At 43.2% G+C, this 22,364-nt stretch overlaps 2 protein-coding genes across 2 annotated transcripts in view; both read right to left on the bottom strand.

Annotated features, from left to right (window-relative positions):
- The window catches only part of TRPV1 (transient receptor potential cation channel subfamily V member 1), a 37,664-nt gene extending 33,404 nt beyond the window's left edge, over window positions 1–4,260 (bottom strand). The window contains exon 1 of the mRNA XM_016138842.2: window positions 4,150–4,260. The gene's annotated coding sequence lies outside the window, so the exon portion shown is untranslated. The remainder of the gene's footprint in view (window positions 1–4,149) is intronic.
- Window positions 52–22,302, bottom strand: SHPK (sedoheptulokinase). Its single transcript, XM_016138848.2, has 7 exons — window positions 21,978–22,302; window positions 16,766–16,907; window positions 9,532–9,715; window positions 8,848–9,000; window positions 7,717–7,892; window positions 4,150–4,350; window positions 52–810 (listed from the first exon to the last, which is right to left on the bottom strand). The coding sequence occupies exons 1-7, from the start codon at window positions 22,143–22,145 to the stop codon at window positions 398–400; spliced, it is 1,437 nt and encodes a 478-aa protein (XP_015994334.2). The 5' UTR covers window positions 22,146–22,302; the 3' UTR covers window positions 52–397.
- Between the last annotated feature and the right edge of the window lie 62 nt (window positions 22,303–22,364).

The following is a 22,364-nucleotide window of genomic DNA, read 5'->3' as shown; positions in this document are numbered from 1 at the left end:
CTTCTTTTCTTAGTTGGAGCCCACAGCCACCAGACTTTTTGGTGTCTAAAGTCCACATTTATTTTCTCTTTATCTACAGGTGAATCACAGATGAGTCTGCTGACCAGGATACTGGGCTACTGTTCCTTTTCTCTTTCTTTTTTCCACATTTACATTTGCAACCAGCTCCTAAGTGAGTCTCTTTCAGAAGGCACCAATTTGGGATCTGGTTGATGACTGCTGGCTGCATTATTAGTGTGCCCTGTAGAAAGGTTCTTGATCAAGATGATGCCCTGAAAACAGGCATTGTTTAAAAACTGCCCACAGAACTGCCCAGGAAAAGGATGACCCCAAGATCATGTCAGGAACGTTAATTAGATAAAATTTTCAACAATCCTTTGGCTGAAGAGTGGGCTAACTAAGACTTCTTCTGGTTTAGGTTTCTTTGGAGCAGGGCCAGTGCTGCCCCCACAGCTGCATCCACATCCTGCCCAAAGGTCACTAGGAAAGGGAAAGCCCTCTGCACCTCTTGCTTCAGCACCTCGTTCCTGGACAGCGCACTCCCACTGCTGACCACCCGCTCTATACCCCATTCTTTGAGCTGCTGAAATGGAAGCATTGAGTGTAGGTTCTGAACAATGCCTCGGCACAAGGCCCGAGTCACATGCCCCAGGGAGAGGTCCGAGGAGGAGATTCTGGTTACTGACGCCAGCTGGTCTGGCAGGTGCCTTTCGCCCAACACTGTTGGAGTGATGGTTAGGCAGGTGTCTTTCTGCCGTGCAGCCGCCTGGATCATGCGTGAATACACAGTGGACTCTTCAACCTCCAGGCCTGCCAGGAACAGAAAAGACCTGTGTGAGCTCATGCACCCCCTCGCTGCCGGATGAGGCACTACAGAATTTCCAGGGGGTAAGGATGGGTCTACAACCTGCTTCTTGTCATTGTAGCTGGCTGCTTCCCAGCTCAGAGACTCACATGGCTGACTATCTATGCTCTGCCCCAGATCAGCCATCTCTCACTACATACCCCAGCCCAGACTTTGGGGAGAGATCCTGTAAGTGTTGATATGAGCCCTAACCATCCCACAGCTAAGGGACCCTTGGTCCCAAGGGCAGGGGCATAACACATATACTAAGCAATAAGTATCATCATAACTGTACTAGACTTATTAGCAGTGTCACAGAAATCCCAGGATCACAGGGCTGATTCTGGTCTGGCCTATCCCTCCTCAGGAGTTAAGAACCACCAGTGTAGCCCAGTGCTTCTCACATTTGAATATGCATAGAAATCACTTAGAGATCTTATTAAAATGCAGCCTCTGACTCCCATGCCTGGGGTGGCCCTGAGATTCTGCATTTGTTATCAGCTCCAGAGGATACCAGAACTCCTGGCCCAGAGGACCACACTTTTTGAGTAGAAGGTTCTAGACCATAGTTTACCAGTTAACACTGGAGGACAACAGAATCAGCTAAGGCTCCTTTATAAAATGCCATACTTAGGCCCCACCCAACTCTCGGACCAAATAATCAGCATTTTGGGGGGTGTAACTAGAACATGAACATTATCTTAAAAACTCCACAAGTATTTCTAGTGTGTGGCCAGTGCTGAGAACCACTAACCTAGAGTCACTTTGAAGTATCATCAGAAGCACATTTAACTTATACAAACTCAACTTATACATGCTCAGAAACTAGAGAGAGAGAAATAATTTAAATATCATAGTCAAAATTCCATCAACAGGACTCTGGTTAAACACAGCAGAATGAACATATGTCTTTCTTCTCTCTCTAAAAATTTTACTAAAATTTCAGAAAAAGCATGTGCTTGGTGGATAACCTAGTACATGTGTACAAATATATAAATCTGTAGGACAGAGTCTCTGAAGGGGAACTGCTAGATCAAAAGATGTGCACATGACATTCCCTCCTCAGAAGTTGTACCAATTTACACTACACAGCAATGTAAAAGAGTGACTGTCTCTCCACATCCTAAGAAATATAGTGTGTTCGAAACTTCTAAAAGAATAGATATAAATGTAAAACCATTAAACTAATGGGGGAAAAAAGGAAAAGGAGATAAAAAAGAAAAAAAACAGATCAATCGAATAGAAGACAGGGAGACTAAGGAGATATGATGACTAAATGCAATGTGGTACCCTGGATTGAATCCTAGAACAAAAAAAAAAGGACATTAGAGGAAGAGAACAGCTGAAATCCAAATAGAGTCCACAGTTTAAAAAAAAAAAATAATGTGTTTGTATTGCCTTAATACAATTTCAAAAATATTTTTTAAGGAAAGGTTGAAGTATTCTTCACTGGGAAACACATGGACCACAATGCAGGCCTTGGGGAGCACTGAAGGAAGGTATACCCCAGTTGGAGGCCTGAGACCTGGCTTCGAACCCGGTCTCTGCATCCCTTGGCTCACCACCTCATCTGAATCTACTGGTGGGATTCACTGCTATGAGCTGCCAAATGTCCATACCATGGGCCTAGATACACAGAACATCGGAGTGGGAAAACACAGAAGGGAAGGGACTTGCCCAAGCCACATAATGACTTGGAGGCAAAACTGGGAACCCAGGCCATTCCCTGGGTCATACCCACCACACTATGCTTATTTAACAAGCATTATATTGCACTTACTATGGGCCACACACAATTCTAAGTTCTTTACAATATTAACTGAATCCTCACAGTCCTTTGAGGTAGTTTCTAGGATGATCCCCATTTTCAGATAAGGGAAGTAAAACACAAAGAAGTTAAATAATTTCCCCAAAGGCACATAGGAAGTGGCAGAGCTGGGATTCAAACCCAGGCCGCCAGGCTCCAGAGTCCCTGCTCTGAACTACCACACAAGAGTGGAACTCCCTGTTTTCCAACCTCTGGACAATAATGCAAATTTACGTTATTATGAATAGAGCAACAGTTTTACTTTTGTATCTTATGTTTTAATATTTCCATTTCTGGTTAATAAATGTATATCTTTTATCTGAGTAAATTTTATTTGCAATTATGGTTTGTGATCAAATGAAATTGTAGAAATTTCATAACAGTTTAAGTTACATAAAATACGAACCTTCAAAACACTCTTTTTTCCTCAAAATAGGTACTTCTGCATAAAGAGAAATGCTGGCCAACTCAGTAGACAATTGACAGACCCAAGCCAGTTAAACTAGTATCTAGATAAAGAGCTTTATCTGATAGACCCAGCTATCAGAAGGTTCTGATAGTTAGTTCTACATCTTGATAACCTTTTCTGATGCAAAGCAAAACAAAATTAAAGTTCCTATTATTTGAATTAAGCATTACCGAGGAAACCCCAGCCAGGGCAGATCTGACACCCCACCCCTACCCCTGCAATCCTGACCTTCCTGGCCCACAGGAGTCACCAACACTTGTCTGCATGACTGACCCTAAGAGCTTCCTGGGGGCTCCCTGCTGCCTGTGCCTCGCCTTTGGACTGTGTCGGCCATTTCATGCAATGACCTGACTTTGAGCTCCTACAGGTACCCAATGCTCCTAGTGAACATGATTTCCCCTGACCTGGATGGCTGACCAGAAACTTCATTTCTACTTTAAGTGCTTGGAAAGGGAACCTCTCCTGGAAGATGGAGGTTCCATGCATCCCTGTAAATGCAGAGCAGAGGAAGGCCTGATCCACTCTACCCTGAAAATTAAAGAAGAGAGCAGGAGAGCATCAGAGTCTCCAGGGACCCTTCCAAGAAAAGGAGTCAGGAACTACTCACCGGGATTGCTGCTATGAAGATTTTATAATATTGTAAAACACCGGGAGTCTTTTTACTTATTTGTGTTTGATTCTTTTGTTTTCATCTGTCTATAGTCATCAGAAGGAAAACCTCAAATGCAAGGAACCAAAGGGACTTATTGACAGGGAAAGTAAGATAGTGGGGCAGGGGAGAGCTGGGAGACTCTTATGATATTCCACATTCAGGTTAGGGGTGAAGGTGCCCCTCAAAAAAGAGAGTAGGTGATGGCAGCTCAGATGATCAGAAGAAAGAAGGCTACAGGCTCAGATCCCTAAGGAAGGAAAGGACGTTCTAGAACCAGGCTGGGTCTGAGACATGAATCTAGAAGTTTCAACTGCATTTTGGGCACCAAGACACTGCCACATAAAGAACAACATGCTGCTATGTGGGCCAACCCTTACCTAGATCCGCCATCCACTGGACCAGCATGTGAACAAATGTGGCCAGCACATTGCCCCCATTGAGTGATGCTGCCACTGCCAGGTAGGTCCTGTCAAAGTACGGGAAATAGGCGACTGGAGCTGCAGGGTCTGGAGTCTGCGCTGGCTGGAAACCTGAAGGCATGGAGGCTGCCAGCTGAACCGAAGTACTGATGTTGAGAACTGGGGTCCAAGAAAAGCAGAGGTTAGGCCTGTCAGGTTAACCCAGAGGTCACAAGTCACAACAGGGCAGGGGGAGAGTGTGCTGGTTTTAAAAATATGTCTGCAAATTCTTTGACACTGCTCCTTTCTGGAGGGGAACCTAATTCCCTTCACCCTGAGTGTGGGCTGGACTCAGTGACTTGCTTCTGATGAAGAGAATAAAGACAAAGACATTGTGTGATCCTGGAGCCCAGGTTATAAAAAGGCACTGCATCTTCTATCTTGGCTCACTTGCTCTGCGAGAAGGTGGCTACTGAGTTGTGAGTAATACTATGGCAAGGCCCATGTGGCAAGGAGTTGAGGCCTCCTGCCAGGAGACACATGAGGAAGCTGAGAAGTGGGCCCTCCAGGCCTGGTTTAACCTTCAGATGAGCGCAGTCCCAACCCATGAGGGACTTCATGAGTTGCAATCACATGAGGGACCTTGAGCCAGACCCTCCAGCCACAGCCAGATTCCTGACTCAGAAACTATTTCATCTATTTAAAATACAGATGTTTACAAAGTAAATTTCAAACCCAGGTACATATACAAAAAGAGAAACTGTGTGAGATAACAAATGTTTGCTGTTTTAGGCTACTAAGTATTGGGGTGATCTGTTACACACTAATAGGCATGGATTTACAGAGTGAGACCTCAGCCCAAATGTTTTATTCTCTGCAGAGGTCTCATTCATTTTCCATGAGTTCCACCTCCTTCTTATTTCCAAGGTGTTTTTCTTAACCTCTCCCATAAACAGGGTGGAAACTCCCAGACCCAGCAGGAAGGGACAATTTTCTCCTCTAGATCGAGGCCAGAGCCTGTAGACTGTTCCAGGAGTCTCTTCCCCATTTCTCACAAGACCTGACCAAAAGCCTGTTCTTCTTCATCTGGTGGGGGCCAAACTAACTGAAGTCAGTATTCAACGTCCCTACCTACTTACTGGGGGCGGCGGGGTGGGGGTGGAGGGGAACGGGTCAGAAGCAAGGAGAGCAAAACAATCTCAGAAAGCTGATGACATTTACTTTCTGCCACATCAAGACTTTCACCATGACTATAAATCAGAAGCAATGTACCTCCATCTGTCCCCTCAGATGGAAGTGTCAGTGATGGGGGACTAACCCAATATGCCCATGGACACGGCACAGCTGAGCATAGGTAAGCAGCCTCAATCTGGAACCAGACTATAACCAGCTCAGTGAAGTAGCCTAAATCTCACCCTCTCCCCATTTGACAAGCCTCTCACTCACCATACGGAAAGCAATTTACATCCAGGCACAGGACAACCTTCTGTGGAGGGAAGAGGCTACGATTTGAAAACCACTGGGCAAGAAGAAAGAACAAGGCCTTACAGGCACTGCCCCAATGCATCACTACAACTGCCCCATGAGACGGCATCATCACCCACACTGTGAATGATGATGAGGGCTCAGGAAGAAAAGCTGACTGCCCAAGGTCACCCCGTATGGAAGAAAGAGAGAGGCTGAAATTCCAACCCAGGCCTGAGATCTAGACTCCAAAGCCCATGTGAGTTCCCTGACATTCACGCTTTAAGATGAAGGAATATAAGGAGATGGTATACTGGGAAAATTAAAAGTCACAGAATAAACTTAGCATGTTTTCCTGGGACATTAATTTTAATTGAAAATTTGGGAAAAAAGGGTTTTGAACTTTTTTGACCTTAAACAATTTCATCATATATGTGCAAAAAAAAATTGGCAGAATTTTGCCTTTCTCTCTCAGCTAATCTTGAATGAACAGGAATCACTACCAAAAACAAAACAAAACCAATCACTTGAAATTTTCTCTTAAGAATGTAATGAAATAAGACTAAACTACTACACAGAGGATAGTACTGGTCAGAATTTGTAACCTCAGGGTTGAATTGTAATAGTTCTAACTGATGGAGGAAAAGATGTGATGACAAAAAGAACCCGGTAAAATGAATTAATTTTTGTTCCCTTGATAATAAGGAGGGGTTCCCAAAATGGACGCGTTCAGCCAGGCTGCTGTGAGGATCAAATGAAGCACACACCCTGCAACCACAGTTCTCAGGCAGCCAGGCCCAACTTCTACCCCAGCTCAGGATGGGCAAATGACAACCCCCAAGCCATATCTAGCCGATCATCATTTTTGTTGTGGCCCAGGAGCTAAGAACAGCTTTATATTTTTTGCAATAATAGCTTTCTTGGGATATAATTCATGTAAATTCACCCCTTTAAAGTGCACAATTCAGGGGTTTTTATTATATTCACAGTTGTACAACCATCACCACAATCTAATTTTAGGATATTTTCCTCACTCCAAGAAGAATCCCCATACCTATTAGCAATCGCCTCCATCCTTTCCAGTCCCCAGCAATAATTAATCTACTTTCTATCTCTATAGATATGTCTATTCTGAGCATTTCATAGGAATGGAATCATACAATATGTAGCCTTTTGTGATGAGCTTCATTCATTTCTTTCACTTTCACTCACTCACATGTTGTGTGGCATTTTAGCTGTGCGGATACATCACATTTTTTAGTCCATTTATTAGTTGATGGATATTTTGGTTGTTTTTATTTGGGGGCTAGTATAAATAATACTGCTAGGAACATGTGTGCATAGGTTTTTGTCTATCTGGATGTGTGCTTTCAATTCTCTTGGGTGTGTACCTAGGGTAGGTCTGCTGGGTCATATGGTAAATTTACACTTAACTTTTGAGGAACTACTAGACTATTTTCCAAAAAGGCTGCACTATTTTACATTCCCATTAGCATGTTCTTACATTTTTGAATGGTTGAAAAAAAATCAAAAGGAAAAAAATATTTCATGTCACATGAAAATTATATGAAATTCACATTTCAGTATCTATAAAGTTTTATTGGAATGTAGCTATGCCCATCATTAATGTATTGGCTATGGCTGCTTTCACACTCCACCAACAGAGTTAAGTAGTTTTTAAACCCCTGCCCTAGACTGAGGTCTCCATCTAACTGTAACTCTCTTACACTAAAACAGAAAAGACTGCACTTCTAATCAGATGGGATGGAACTTTCATTGACAAACACAAAATACGAAAAACCTTAACCTACTAATCTATCTCCTTGGTCTTAGAGTTACATAGAAATCAGCCAACTAGAGAGAGTCATTTGCCTCACCTGGTGCTAGGGAGGAACGGCGCAGACTGTGGTCAGGGACAGAACTGGCCCTGCAGAACTATAAGCCAGGGGCTTCACCTGGAGCGATGGGGGTATGTTTCATATTTATAGAATAATGATCAACAGGATGCTGAGACTGCCAGGTACCTGTGCCCCTCGGACCCTCACACAGAGTAGAAGTCTGAGGAGAAAACAAAAGACTTACCTGCATCTGTCCTTTTGGCCATACAGGAATAGACGGAGGCCTGCAAATCACCCAAGGCCACGCCCACCTGTGTCCCCTTTGGGATTTCAAACCATGCATGGGAAGTTCTGCCTGCCACGCTGGCAGGCTCTGCGATGTCAGGGAGCAGGTGGATGGGAAAGCCTGAGGCCCTCAGTCTGCAAACCAAAAGTGGACAGAGTATTTACCCGGTGTTTGGTTTTCTGGTTTTTGTTGTTTCCAGAAAACTCAGCAAAGGAAAGCACTATAGGATACAAACAGGAGAAGGGAAGGTAAGAGCCAGTGCTTTCACAGGGGTCTCTTTGTTTTTTTTTTTAAATCCGCGAGAAACAGGCTTGAATTTTTTAGAGTAAATGCTGGCTTTCAAAACCTTGGGATTGGCCTTCAAGGGAAGAAAACAACCAGTTTAACCAGGGATGATCAAGAAGGATTAGGTAAAAGGCAGATAATATGGGGCACCCAGCCCCTTGTGTTTGAAAGGAACACAAACACTCTGTAGAGACAGCTAGTCAGAGTTTCAATGCAAAGTCATAGTTGGTTAGCACAGGCCAAACCAAAGTCAAACACATCCATCTCCTGAATAACAAATGCATTCGTCACTCAGGGTTAGTGAACATGGGGCTGTCATTTTTATAAAACATGCTAGAAATTCCTTTACCTGAACTACCAGGTGCTTTTTGTTTTATTACAGAGCTCAGAATTGGGGCCCTGAAGGAAGTGAACTTATAGGGCACTGGACTTCTTGACCTGAAAAGGCAAATGGTTCTTTAAACAGAATTTAAAAGGCATCCCTCACACCTACTACTTTCATTTCACCTTATTTTAAAATATATCAAAAAGGAAAAGTTGTTCATTGAAATCTATAGGTTGGGCCTGGGTCACAAAGAACTGGGGAGCCCACCCTCAGTCTAGGTGACTATGGAGGAGCCTCCCAAGTGCTTCCCTTGCCGCCAGGCCCAGCCATGCCCAGTGACTGGAACAGGCCAGGAGGCATTGGCCTGATTCCTGGCCTCTTGGAATTCCCTGCTAGTCCCAAAGGGAAAAGCCCTACTGAAGCGCTTACTCTAGAGGTTCTGCCCTTCAGCTGGAGCCATCCTATAAGGTTATACTCACATCTCCAGGTTCCAGGTTTGGCTCCGGGTGTTGAAATATCCCCAGCTAGCGGCATTCTGGTCTGACATGAGGGGTCTTGGCAAACCACACAGCATAGCAACCACATAGTCATGAATCGTGCCAGCTGCATCATAGGACTTCAGGAACTCTGGGCTGTGTTTCATACCAAAAACAATTCAATGTGGTCTAACAGTGACTTAAAAGCATGTGCTGTGGGCAGCATGGACTAGATATGGCATAGTGGGGTGGCAGCCAGAACCCCACAGGCTGTGGCTTCCCCAGATGGACCTCCTGAGGTGAGGCCCTTCCAGCTGCTCCAAGCAAAGCCGCCATTAGGGGAAGGAACTCAGGAGAGGATGTGCCCTGCCTGGGAAAGAAGGGCATCAGCCGTTCTCAGCAGCCCTAGCCCTACCTAGCACCACAGGACCCTCAGTAAGTCCCTTGTCCTCTCTGGTCCCTTCTTTCCCTCTCTGGGTTAGAAAGGAAAGACAATAGAGAGTTCTCTGGGAAATGAAGCAGTTCTAGACCAAGTCTAGGTCTTGTGACCACACCTGGTGCCAGGCCACACTCACCGAGGGACAATCCACCATGTGGAGTGATGCTGACCAGCTAGAGGTACAGCACCCTTGCCACTCTCATTCCTCTGGAAATCCAGCACTCAAATCAAATAACAGTTGTCTGTACCTATTTTTCAAAAGCCAGAAGATAGTTGCACAGCCGAACCCTGTGGCCACATTGAGATGGGACTCCGGCTGGGGCAGAGAAGCCAGAAACCCGCTGCTACACCGGCCATCTTGCCATGTGACCAGGTGGCTCACAGCTCTGGGCTTGAATACAGGGGCAGCCCCTCCCTCTGTCCATTCACAACCTGGAATAAAGGAGATTACCAAAATCAGAGAAAAGAGCAGCTGGCCAGCACCAGCATGTCCTTGAGATAACTTTGCTAGTGAGGTTACAACACAGACCTTATTGCCCATGACAACACTTCACTCACACACATGGGTTCTATTATAAGAGCACCTAGGTTTAGCACCTGGCCCCACCACCAATAGCTATGAGACCCTGGGCAAGTTGCTTACTCCCTCCATTTGTCTCACATCTTCTATGTTCCTTTATATCCATTTTTTAAAGTTGATACCATATTTCCCCCAAACCCAGGTAAGAAAAGAACTGTGGTACACTCCCAAATCTCTTAATCTCTGTCCTTCCAGCCCTCATCATGATATTATCTAGACTTGATTCTGGATGATTACAGATATATTTTCTTTTTCTTTGATCTTAGCTAATTAATTTTCAGACATCGAACTTTACTAACAAATCTGGCCATCTTTATTTCATTTATCTCTCTGGATTTTTCTGTGTTCTTATTGAAATATTTCACCCAAAACAGTGTAGATCTTTCCGTGGCAAAGTATCTGACAGCCTATTGCCTCGGGATATTTTTTCATATCCTTATATTTGAATTACAGTTTAATCAGTTATAATATCCTCGGTTCTAAGTTCCTTTTCTTCAATACTTCAAAACATCATTTGTAGATTTGTGGTAGATTGCTGCAAATTACTTGCTACTCCTCCCATTAAGCAATAGAGTCTAAGTCTTCTTTCCTAGAATCTGAGTTGGACTTGGTGCCTTGCTTGACCAAAACGAATATGGTAGGAGTGACATCCTAGGACTCCCAAGGCTAGGTATAAGAAGATTCACAGCTTCTATCAGAGCCTCTCAGAGACCTCACTCAGGGGAAACCAGATGCCATGTAAGAAGTCTCACTATTCTAAGGCCACTAGGATGGAGAGACTGTATAGAAATCACCTGTAGGCATCTGGCAAAACATCCCCAGCTGAGCCTTACCCACCAAGGCATCAGGTATTCCGTAGGGCCACCCAGAACCCTCCAGACCAGTCATTCCACCAGATAAATACTCCCAAGCATCTCCATCAACTCCGTATAGAGTAGATCAGTCAGCTGAGCCCTGCCCAATTTCTGTCCTAAGATTCACAAAATATGATTAAATAGTTATTGTTTTAATCACTGAGTTTGGAGGTAGTTTGTAATATAGCAATGTACAACCAAAATACTATTCCATTGCCTCTTTACATAGAATATTGCTGTTGGAAAAAAAATTAACATCAATCTACTTCTAAATCTTTTACATGGGATCTTCTTTCACTTTGTAAGCTTTTGGAATTTTCTCTTTGTCTCTGAAATTCTTAAAAGTTTACTATAATAAATAAAACTGGTATTTTCCTTCCATCTCCTCTGACATTCTACAGGCCCTTTTGGTCTGGGGCATTACATCTTATTTTGTCAATTATGGAAAAATTTTCTCCATTCTTCAAATTTTTCCTCCTCTACCACTTTTATTCTTCCCTTTCTGGGTCTCCTATTATTCAGATGCCAGTGCTTCTATTTGAATCCTCAATGTCTTTTAACTTTTCTTTTATATTTTCCACTTCTTTGTCCTTTCTTCCTTCTGAGAGATTTCCTCAATCTGATCTTTCATTCTCTATTTGTTCTGAAGTTATCAGTTCTGCAATTAATCCCATCTATTACATACTTTATTTCAACTATTATATTTTTCTTATCTAATATTTCTCCTTGGTTCTTTTTATGTCTTCTTATTGTTTCCTTGCTAATATTTTTTAGTATTATGTCAATCTAATTTTTAATTCTTAGTCTGTCCATTCTAAGAGTTCTGCTTCTGATAGAATCTCCATCAAATAACTCAGTATGATGTTTTTCTTGTGAAACAGTTGTACTCTTCAAATGTCTTCTTGTCTTGGCTTGTGGAATCATTTTGCTCTGGGAGTATTGGTTACTTTTCAGGCAATATGTAAATGAGCCAGACCTCAGTCCCTATCAGCCCCAAAGGGCTGGGGAGGACAGAAGAATGCTAAAGTGGATCCACAGATAAGCTATCCCCACCATGCAAAATATCTCCTCAGGTCAGGGTTTCCCCTCTGCCCTCCAGGAATAAACAATTTTATGAAGATCTTTAGAACATAGGTCACCAGCCCTGGGGTTTGGGCAAGGACACCTATTTTTCGCCACTGCCTTGATTTTATTCCTGAAGACACCTGAGTTTCTATAGGTGTGGCAACAGGTGCTGCTTATTTCAAAGCCATGGCAAGCCTAGGGAATCAGTGGTTTCCCTCCTGATTTATCCTCCCACAGGCAAGGGCAGCTGCTTCTTGCCCCAGACCCAAGCCCTCAACACACACATACTAGCCCCATCACCCCAGGCTTTCTCACAGCGTTCTCCCCTTTCCCTGGTGTTTTTCCCTTATGATTTCCCTGAAACTCATCTTGGGGGAAAGAAACCAGCAGTCAAGCTAGTTCAGCATCTTGTTGGAAACTGCATCTGTAAGTCCAGTGGTGGAGGGCACTTATAATTGTTTCCTGGATTCTTGTGGCTCCTCCTGCCCATGTGTTGACTTTACTCAGGCCAGTAGAAGAGAGAAGGGTTAGAATTAGAGTTAGGGTGCTGTGTGTATACACAATACACAGAGCATAGGGTTGTATGCATTAAATGAGTTAACACATGTAAAGCACTTAGAACAATACCTGACACATAGTAAGTACCCAGTTCATGTTTTATGATGATAATAATGATGATAATAAACCTTTACCTTCTAAACTCTGTCTGTGGTCTAAGGGTTTTCCAGCAGCCTTTAGAGAATATATCCCATTATATATCTGTCATTCTCTCTTCTCATATAAGGGATATGTTCCATACCTCCAAGCAACATAAACACCACTACTACAGCAGAATGGGAAAAGAATGTTGACAGTCAAGAGAAGTTATCAACAGTTAAGAACACTCCAAATCTAATGGATGGAGGCGAGGCTCCGGCCATGGCAGCTAAGCAGTGCTGCCATGAAGCAAAGCAGGGCAAAGCCCCACATAAAGCTGTTTCATGATTGTGTCTGATCTCAGGCTGCAGATTTGGGAGCCAAGACCATTACACATTTTCCTATAAATTTGCTCACTAAGAACCAAAGAAAGAGATTTAACTGCCTCTCAGGCCATGAAACATCCATCCATTCATTTATACATGCATTATTGAATGACATATTTATTGAGCATTAATATGTATTAGGCACTGGTTCTAGTCTCTGAGATTACAGTCATGAACAAGGAAAAGTCACCACCTTCATGAAGCTTGTATGCTAGGGGTATAGAATACAAACAAGCAAATACATAATACCTGGTACTTTTAGTTGCTTTGAAAAAATACATAGCAGGATAAAGGGATAGTATGATAGACTGTTGGAGGATGATCAAGGAAGTCCTCTTTGAGGACACATGTGAGGAAAGACCTGACATGTGTCCCTCCCGATTTATCCTCCCACAGGCAAGGGTGGGAGGCAGTGAGCCATAAGAATATCTAGGGACACGTGTTGCAGATAAAGTGAACAGTCAGGCCAAGGATCTGAAGGAGCTTGTCAATCTCTGTTAATATACCTGCCCATTACCCAGAAGAGCAGGGAGGCATGTTATAGATGCATGCACCTGAAACTATCATGTTTCACCTGGATTGGGTGGGATGGTTCCTCCTCAGAGTAGTCTACCCTCATATCTACATTCCTACCTAAACTTAAGGCTGGGATGCTCAGCCAGCCCTAAAGGTACATCTCTGCAGTGTGTTTTAATCCCTTTATCTGCTTCCAAAACACTTTCCTTTTTTTTTTTAAAATTTTAGACAATCATTTTTACTTTGTTTACATTATGAAACATATGGAGTTCTTATGTACTGGGTATTGTTCAAAACACTTTAAAAAGATTAATTCATTTAATCTACATAATAGCCTTATAACATATGTGATAATTATCCTCATTTTATACACAAGAAAAATGAAGAACAGAGAAGTTAAAATTTTTTTGCCAAAGGTCACCTAGCTCCTGAGTGGTAGAACCAGGATTTAATTTAGGTGGCCTATTTCAGAATCTTGCCTGGCATATTTTTTCCTTTTTTCTTTCTTTCTTCTTTTTTTTTGGAGGGGAGGGGTATAAAAATTGGTATATTTTTAATTTTTTAACTACATAAGTGATAAATGAATGCATTCTCAACATAAAATGTTCAAAGATTATAGGTAAAGCAAAAGGCCAGCTTGACCATCCCTGCCTGAGTCTCAGCCCCCTTCCTCTCACCATCAGCACTCGCTGGGTAACCATCCAAAGTTTTTACACTTACGCATATTTTATTTGGTTTGGTTGATTTGGGTTGGGTTTTGTTTTATTTTGTTTTTGTCTATTTTCTTAAGGGGAGACAGCAACATCTTTACATCAGGGATGGAAGTGGAGTGGCGGGGCGGGGCGGGGGGGGGGTGGATTAAAGAGGGGAACAAAAATAAAATAAAAATAAACAAGGGTAAAGTGAACAACCATGATTGTGCCTCCTTATGCGCATACATGTTAAACCACTTTTCCTGAACAGATTCCAAGTAGCATCGCTGTTGAATCATAGCAGCTATATCTTTTTTCTTTTAGTAGCAGCTATCTTATTCTTAACAGGCCCTGCCAAATTGCCCTTCAAAATGGCTATGCTAATTGACACTACCAACAGCAGTATTTTAAAACACTAACTTTCTACCCCATTTGCCAACTCTTGACATCATCAAACTTTGATTTCTTGCAATCCAGTGGGAGAAAAATTATTTTTCATTGTTGTTTTCATCTGAGTGTTCCTGATTATGAATGACACAGAGCACCTTTTCATATGCTTATTAGTCATTTGTATTTCCTGTTCTAACAACTGCCTGTTCTTAACCTTTGCCCATTTCCCACAGGACCATCTGTCCTTTCTTTATTATTAGTTCTTTATATGTACCCACATTCCTGAGCTGTCTGCTATACACTAGCAAATATTTCCTCCCGGTGTGCTGCCTGCCTTTTAGCTTGGTTTTATGATACTCACTTCTCTCCTGCTATTACTGAGCCTGAAAATGGAGTGTGGAAACAGGCATAACCACAAGCCTCTCAGAAGACGCTAGTCATTCCCTCTCCTCTCCTCCAACTGGCTTGATTGTACCCTCATGGAAGCACTTAGCTCTCTGCTCAGGTTACTGGTGCCCATCTATGTTGACTGCCTTGAGTGTGCCCTGGAAAGTGAGAGCCTCAATCAATTCTTTCTATGTCTCCCGCAGGGCTCAGCACAGAGCCTTATATATTTAAAGTACTGAACTCAAACTGAATTATGACCGCCATTAAAAACAGAACAACTTGATCCAAAATATGATTTCAACTAACTCTGCTAAGCAGGTATCATCATCATCAAACAGTGGCTTTCCTCCTTCCCAGAAACAGAAAACAAAACAAGAAGGCATGCGGGCTGGCTCAATGAAATATTCAGCAGCTATCTCCAACAATGTGAGCAATGGTTTGTGTGGTTGTTACAGAGTCCAGGAGACGGGCAGAAAGGAAGGCGTGTGACCAGACCACAATCATTAGATCTCTGCTGTCCTCTTTGGGAAGGGTTTTAGTATTAAAAGGACATTTATTCTCGTTAATGCAAAATTAAGGAGTTTAAAAAGCTTTTACAACCTAGACTCCCTCTGAGAGGTCAGCTCTAACACCCTAATCAACCTTCTTCTGCTACTGATTGGAGCCAAGGCGCTCCAGTGGCCTCAGCTGGCCTGACAACAGGCAGATGAGAAGGAAGGAAGAAGAGAGCCTTCACTGGCGTCTATGGGTACTCAGCCCATTCTGGGGACTGATTAAATGATGTATCACTAGGCATCAGTCATGCCGCTGAAGAGCAAGTCACCACTCACTTACCCCAGTGGAATCAGAATCACTGACTCTCCAGGCAGGAAGGGGTGAATCCAACATTCAAATCCCCTTAACTATAGCTCCCCAAAGTAGCCATCTACCCTCTGCTTAAAACACCTGCAGTAAAATGTTGACGCTGGGTAATGTATATGTGTCAGTTCATAATACTATTCTGTCTACTTTTATGTCAATATAAAATTTGTTATTTAAAAAATTTTTTTCAATTCTTTCCATAATAAGAAGCATAAAACTTCCTATAGGAGCCTAATCCTTCCTTGGACATTCTGTTAGGAAGTTCCTCCCTTCATTGAGTTATTGTGCCTTCCTGTAGCTCTGGTCCTCTCAGAGGCCTTTAAAAGCTCAGCATTTGTATTCAGATATACCTGGGTTCAGAAGCTGGAGTCACTACTTGCTGCCATATGACCCTGAACCTATTATTTTAACTTCTCCGAATCTCAACTTTTCATCTGCACAATGGGGACAGTAATGTAACTTATGTCATAAGGGTGTTGGGAAAGTTCAATGAGATCATTGAACTTGGTAACATCCTTAGCCAAGCACCTGGCATGCAAAGTGCTCATTGCTATTTCACTGGCTTAATTCTCCTCCTGGAGGCCAAATAGAAAAGGTCATCCACCTCTGCACTATGGCAGATCTCCTGATATAAGAAAACCAACTAAATAATGCTTAGCTAGCAACTGAGCCCTGGAATTTAAAAATCAAAGATATCTGTGGTTATGTTAAACAACAAAAACTACACCCAAATTCAGAAGCATTGCCTCAGTGTCTTAGCATTTCCTACAGCTACACTAATCTCTTGGTTGTCCACAGTGATGCTCTGAGACCCTGACACAGATAAAGAGAAAGATAAAGAGAGAGCTGTGGGAAATCTACTCCACGGAACACTACAGAGAATCAGAGAGAACTCACTCTTCTCCCTCTCCCTATTCCTGGCCAATGCGTTAATAATGTGTGAGTGGACAGTTCACTTACTCATTACACATTTGTACCAGACAGGATATATACAAAATGCATGTGCCATTGCACTTCCCACTGCAGGACAACCTGACCCTTCACAGACAGCTCTTGGCAGCACTTTTTTCGTTCCACAGTCACTGTTAACATGTGATGCCTGGAGCCCTCCATACCTTGGCCTGTTTTCCAAAACAGGATTCCATGCATCTGTCCTGACACTCCGATGGCACAGACTTTCCGGAGCTGCTTCTGGGGAAGGGCAGCAAGACATTCATTTAGGGCTTGGATGATTCTATTCACATCCTGCTCCTGCGCCTGGAAACAGAACAAGATATTTCAAGCAAGGGCATACATACAGACAGGCAGGCAAAAGTGGACAGAGGCCTCGAGGGATTTCCTGGGTGGTGGCTGCCCAGCTAATTCCACTGAGATCACGTGCCGACTGGCCTCAGGAAGGAGATGTGAGACTAAGGGTTTTCCACCACCTCCGGCAGGGCTTGGAGTAGGAATATGGTGGGCAACGTTCCACGCCCTCCCTTCACAGATGAGGCACTGCTGCAGATTAGGTTCAGCAAATGGCCCAGGCTCTGCCCTCCACTGTGGGTGGATACAGCTGAGAAAGCACTCCCCTGCCCTACAAGAACTTACAGTCCAGCAGGAAGGACAGGGAAACACAAGACAGACTATGCTCTAAGGAGTGGTAAGAGTCTTTTGCAAAGCACATAGTGTTGGGATAGGAGACAGATAGAACACAGCAGGGAGAAATTCTGGCAGGAAAGATGTAGCCAAGAAAGGCTTCAAGGAATAAAGCCCTTAGGATGAACCCTAGTGTTTGCTTTTACCTGGGTTTTAGTTCACTCATCTGGCAAACAGCTCCTGAGTGACCTGAGGGCCAGGCCCTGGAAACAAAAACCCACCTAGGAAAGGCAGGCATGGAAGAAGGTCAGGAAACACTTGGGCACAGAAGCAGTGGAATGGGCTGTACGAGGGGGTGGTGGGAGATGAGGCTGTAAAAGAGGAGAGGCTAGGGTCCAATCAGCTAGCCTCAAGCTCCTGAGCAAAGGGCTCTTTCTAAAGGTAATGGGGAGCCCCTGGGGCTTTCTGAATGAAAGAGTGTCATCATCAGAGCTATGTTTTTAGAAGATTAATTGGGCAATGATAGAAGCTACACAGAAAGAAACTGATAACGTAAACAGATTTGGGGAAATGGAAAAGAAATCCAACAAAGTCAGGACCATCTTTTCCTGATTTGCTGTTTCTTCCAATTTCCTGCCTCCTTGAAAACTTCCCTAGGCAGAATAACTTTGAAAAACAGAGCTATGAGATAAACAGAATGTAATCAAATAGCATATTAATAAGAGTCAAATGGTCCTAAGAGACAAAGATATGAAAAATATGCAGGATTTGAAAACTTCAAAGGTCTTCGGAGTCAGATGGGAAAATGCATTGGGTATCTCAGAGCTAAAGAAATGCTAAATCCACTCAAGCACTATCTCCAAATGGGTGTGAGGTACAGACTAACTTCCTAAGTAGGAACAAGGTGACTCTAACCTAAGAAATTTGGGTTCTGTAACCACCTTCTCTTTTAAATTATTAAGTTAGAGACCAGGGATATGACTCCAGGCTCCCACCTCATCCCCAGTAGTTGCCTGTTAGTAAGAAGTCTCAATAAGCTAAGGCAGCCACCACAAAATATGCACTTGGGAAAGCAACCCAAGTGACATTATTGTTTTCTTGGTAAACAAGTAAATTTCAAAGTGAAAAGAACAATAATTAAATATGTCTGTATTTAAAAGAATCATACCTATGTGATTAATATTTGTGCTTAAGAAATCTTTGGGTATTTGGAATTTTAAGTAAATTTATATGTTAAAGAGAATTTGGCCTATATTACCTTTGTAATTCCGATTTAAAATGTGAAATTGAAAAAATAAAAAACAAAAACAAAAGAAAAAGGTAAAAAATAAAATGTGAAATTGAGTAACTGACCTAGATTTGTGACTATAAATTTAAATCTCACTATATGTGTAAAAGGATTTGAAACTTGTTAGAACATTTGAGGTTTGCATAGTTATACATTTATTATATTTATAAGAATTATTTAAGTATTCTGAAAAGATTTAGCTTGGACAACTGTAGTCCCTAGAAAAAAATATATTAAATGTATAACTGCAGTTTAAAACATCTAAGGTATTTAATTAACTAAAACAGGATTAAGTATTATTCAAAGACCTTCAAAATGATGGTTAAGTGTTAGACATAAATGGAATAAGCTTTATAAGGTAAATTAAAAGCTTAAGTAAGAACTAGCATTTTGAATTTTAAAAACTGAATACTCATTTTTATTTTAATCAAAGTAAAATGTTTCTGCCACACAAAAATCACCTCAAGTAACAAAATACACTTATATTTAACACCTAGAAGGATCCCTGGAAAACTCAGATGAGAAAAAAATGTAGCTCAGCTCTTAGTAAATTTAGTCTGTTCACTGGGGAACTAAAAAAAACTTATGGTCTTGGAAAAGCATCTGAAAACTGCGCCCTCAAACCCCTTGCTTCCCTCCTGGGGAGGATGCAGCCCTCCCCTCCTTGGAATAAACCACTTGGCCCATCAGCCTGCTGACCTTGGACAGGGGCAATTCTTGGCTCCTAATAAGCATGAACAAAGAAGCAGAAAGGAAAGTGAAGAGGAATAGAACCAGAGAAGAAGGAGTAAAGAGGGAGCACAAAGCATTTTCCTGTGGAGGCAACCCGAGAATATAGGAGAAACTACAGCAGAACTGACTTGGCAGTGAAAGACAGGCAAAGAGGAGGTGTGTGGCTGTGCATGATCCCCCGAGGAAGGAAGAAAGAAGAGAGTAGGGGAAGGAAGAAGGAAGCAGTTTAGACATGGGCTGTCCAATAATGCAGTCATTTGTCACATGTGCCTAACCTGAATTGAGATGTGTAATAAATGTAAAACAGACAAGATTTCAGATTTAGTATGAAAAAAAGAATGCACAATGTCGTTAATAATTTTACATTAATTATTACATGTTGAAACATTGGGTTAAATAAAATATGCAATTAGAATTAATTTCACTTGTTATATTTTACATTTTTTTAATATGGCTACTAGTAAATTAAAAATTACAGGTGTGGTTCACATTTGTGATTCAAATTTCTATTGGACAGTGCTGATTTAAAGAGTTCCCATGTGGTGATCGGATGGTGCATCTGGACAAAGGAGCTGCCATTTAAAATGGGCCCAGGGAGGGTGAGATGTATGGGTGGGATGCTGGAGAAGGGAAACAGGCCAGATGGGAGTGAAGTCAAGGAGACATCACTGTTCAGCAGTTAGTTCAAGTTTTAGTAGTGCACGTGATGGAGGACAGACAATGGGTATACCTATAATGTAACAGGAAAAGCGTTGCCCCCATTCCTTGGTTCAAAATATCAATTGGTCTAGATCCAGACCAAATCTTAGACTTTAGATTCGGAAAAAAATCCTTATAGATTCATTCAACCATCCTCATTCACACCCCTTTTTATAGATGAGGAAACCAAGGCCCAGATAGAAAAAATTAATAACTCAAGAGAAGTTACAGAGCATCCCTCAGAAACCCTAGTTGCAAATACCTAAAAGCCTGACCCTCCATATAGCTGCCAAGCTTGCCAAGGGTGTACACAATACTTCTAAAGAGTTAGAATTATGGTCATAAGGAAAGAACAAAGCCATCGGGTATTTCTACAGATCAGTGGTTCTCACCCCAACAGTGATTTTTGTCCCCTAGGGGACATTTGGCCATATGAAAACATTTTGGGGTGTCACAACTGGGGATGAGGGAGGTAGTGGCATGTAGTGGGTCAGAGGTCAGGGAAGCTGCTAAATATCCTACAAGGCACAGAACAGACCACCACAACAAAGAACCTTCCAACTCAAAAAAAAAATCAACAGTGCCATGGTTGAGAAATCCCAAAATAGATGAAATTACAGGAATGCTGTTTGTCCCAGAGCACAGCACACATGTGGGGGACATACGGGGATTATTACTGGCCTTCCCTAAATTCTTAGGCAGGTGTAGTGCACTGGGTGTGCCTGAAAACAAAGAACAGCCTGCTGAATGCTGGGGAGAGTGGAAAAAGTAGTGTTCAAGAAGTGGCCCTATTTTAACAGAAAGGGCACTGCCTAAGCACACTTCCTATAATCCTGGCTCTGCTGCTCACCTTCACAGAGTCGCAGCTGACTTTGCCTCCATCTCACAACACATGAAGTGATCATTCTAAAATGTCCTAATGCTCCAACCAAACTAATTTCGAAAGCCTCTATGAAAATGCAAAGTGCTCCTGAAACCTTTATCCTCTAAAATGCTTCTGAGTGAGATGGACTCTGAACCCCAAAGAAATGAGTCCAGATATGTGGCAAGAGCTTGGGAAAACAAAACTCTTAGGAGTGGGGCTTGGCTCAGAAAATCAAGGTTTGTGGCTAAAAGAGGCCACAGAGGCCACCTATTTAAACTCAGAGAAGAACAAGCCGAGATCCAGAAAAAAGACATGAGGTTACTCAGAAAGTTCCTTGATATTCATTTCTATTGTCAATTAACTGTAGAGCTACCTTTTTCAGGAAATTAATGGAATCCAGCTCTGAGGATTGATATCCTTTCTGAAGCCATATCTCACACCAGAGCCCATTGTGGTGAAATTCTCCATTTCTATCTTATAGCTTTCACAAGTAAGGTAGTGTATTACTACCAAATTTTACAAGATAACAGTTGTAGTGCATAATTACCAATCTATCTTTTTCTAATCAAGGTATCTCTCTCAATGTCTGTCTGTCTTTTCTCCAAGGTCTTTCTGTCTTTCACCAAGATATCTCAGCCTTTAGGGACTTGGGGAGGGAGGTGAGACTTTTGTTAATCAAGTATGTTTGAGTTCCTCGGTCCACATTCCACTCTAGTTGGGCCTGATACTGCCATCTGATTTCCAGAGGAAAACCCAAATTTTGCCCAGGGGAACAAACTGAATCCTGAACTTGAGGACACTGGCAGGTGTGAGGGACAGAGAGCGGCAAGAATGAGGCGGAGGCCTATGGTCCTTCCACATGACACAAGGAGAGGAACTCCCCACGGGTCAGGGTACAGAAAGTGGAGGGCAGAGAGCACGGATCCAGCGCCATGGGCAAGGCTCCTAATGGGAAGCCAGAGTGGGAGATCGGTGCCAGCAGGCGGTAAAGCTACTGGGACCAAGCCTAACGGATCAGGGAGCTGCAGCAGGCAGGCGAAGGTCAGGCAGGCCGGAGCAGTCAGGGAGACTTCTGAGGAAGGAGAGTGTCGGGAGGCTTCCTTGAGGAGGAAGAGGGTTATCAGGACGCTCCTGCAGGCTGCGCGGCTCCGGGGCGCTGCCTCACCTGAGGCCCGGCCGCAGCGCTCTGGGCCGCTACCTCAGCTTGCGCAGCCCGGACACAGCTGGCCAGTACCACGAACCCCGATGGGTCGCCTGGTGCGTCCTCCACCACCGCCGCCTTCACAGACGTGGTGCCCAGGTCGATGCCGAGAGTGACCGACGGTGCAGCCATGGCCGTGGGGACCAGCGTAGATATCCTCTGCGGCGGAGGCGCCCCCTCCGGCACACTTCCCCTGGAACTGAGGTGCCGAGGAGGGACCTCGCCTGATAATCCTTCAGCCACACGCAAAGTGAAGCTGCTCGTCTTCCTATTGGTCGAGGAAGGCGGAGCCCCGCGTACGTTGCGGCACGCCGGTCCATAGGCAGAAAGGCGGGACTAAAAGGGTCCCGC

The sequence above is a fragment of the Rousettus aegyptiacus genome, unplaced genomic scaffold (assembly GCF_014176215.1).
Source record: "Rousettus aegyptiacus isolate mRouAeg1 unplaced genomic scaffold, mRouAeg1.p scaffold_m13_p_6, whole genome shotgun sequence".
Taxonomy (NCBI): domain Eukaryota; kingdom Metazoa; phylum Chordata; class Mammalia; order Chiroptera; family Pteropodidae; genus Rousettus; species Rousettus aegyptiacus.
This window is presented reverse-complemented; position numbering and strand designations above follow the sequence as displayed.

Bases quoted from the DNA above. Each gene is read 5' to 3' on its own strand.
- SHPK (XM_016138848.2), bottom strand. From the start codon at position 22,145: ATGGCTGCACCGTCGGTCACTCTCGGCATCGACCTGGGCACCACGTCT. The intron at 7,893-8,847 runs GTGAGTATAACC...TTTGGTTTGCAG, and splicing joins CAAACCTGGAACCTGGAGAT to ACTGAGGGCCTCAGGCTTTC. The intron at 811-4,149 runs GTAAGGGTTGGC...TGTTCCTGGCAG, and splicing joins CCAGTGGATGGCGGATCTAG to GCCTGGAGGTTGAAGAGTCC.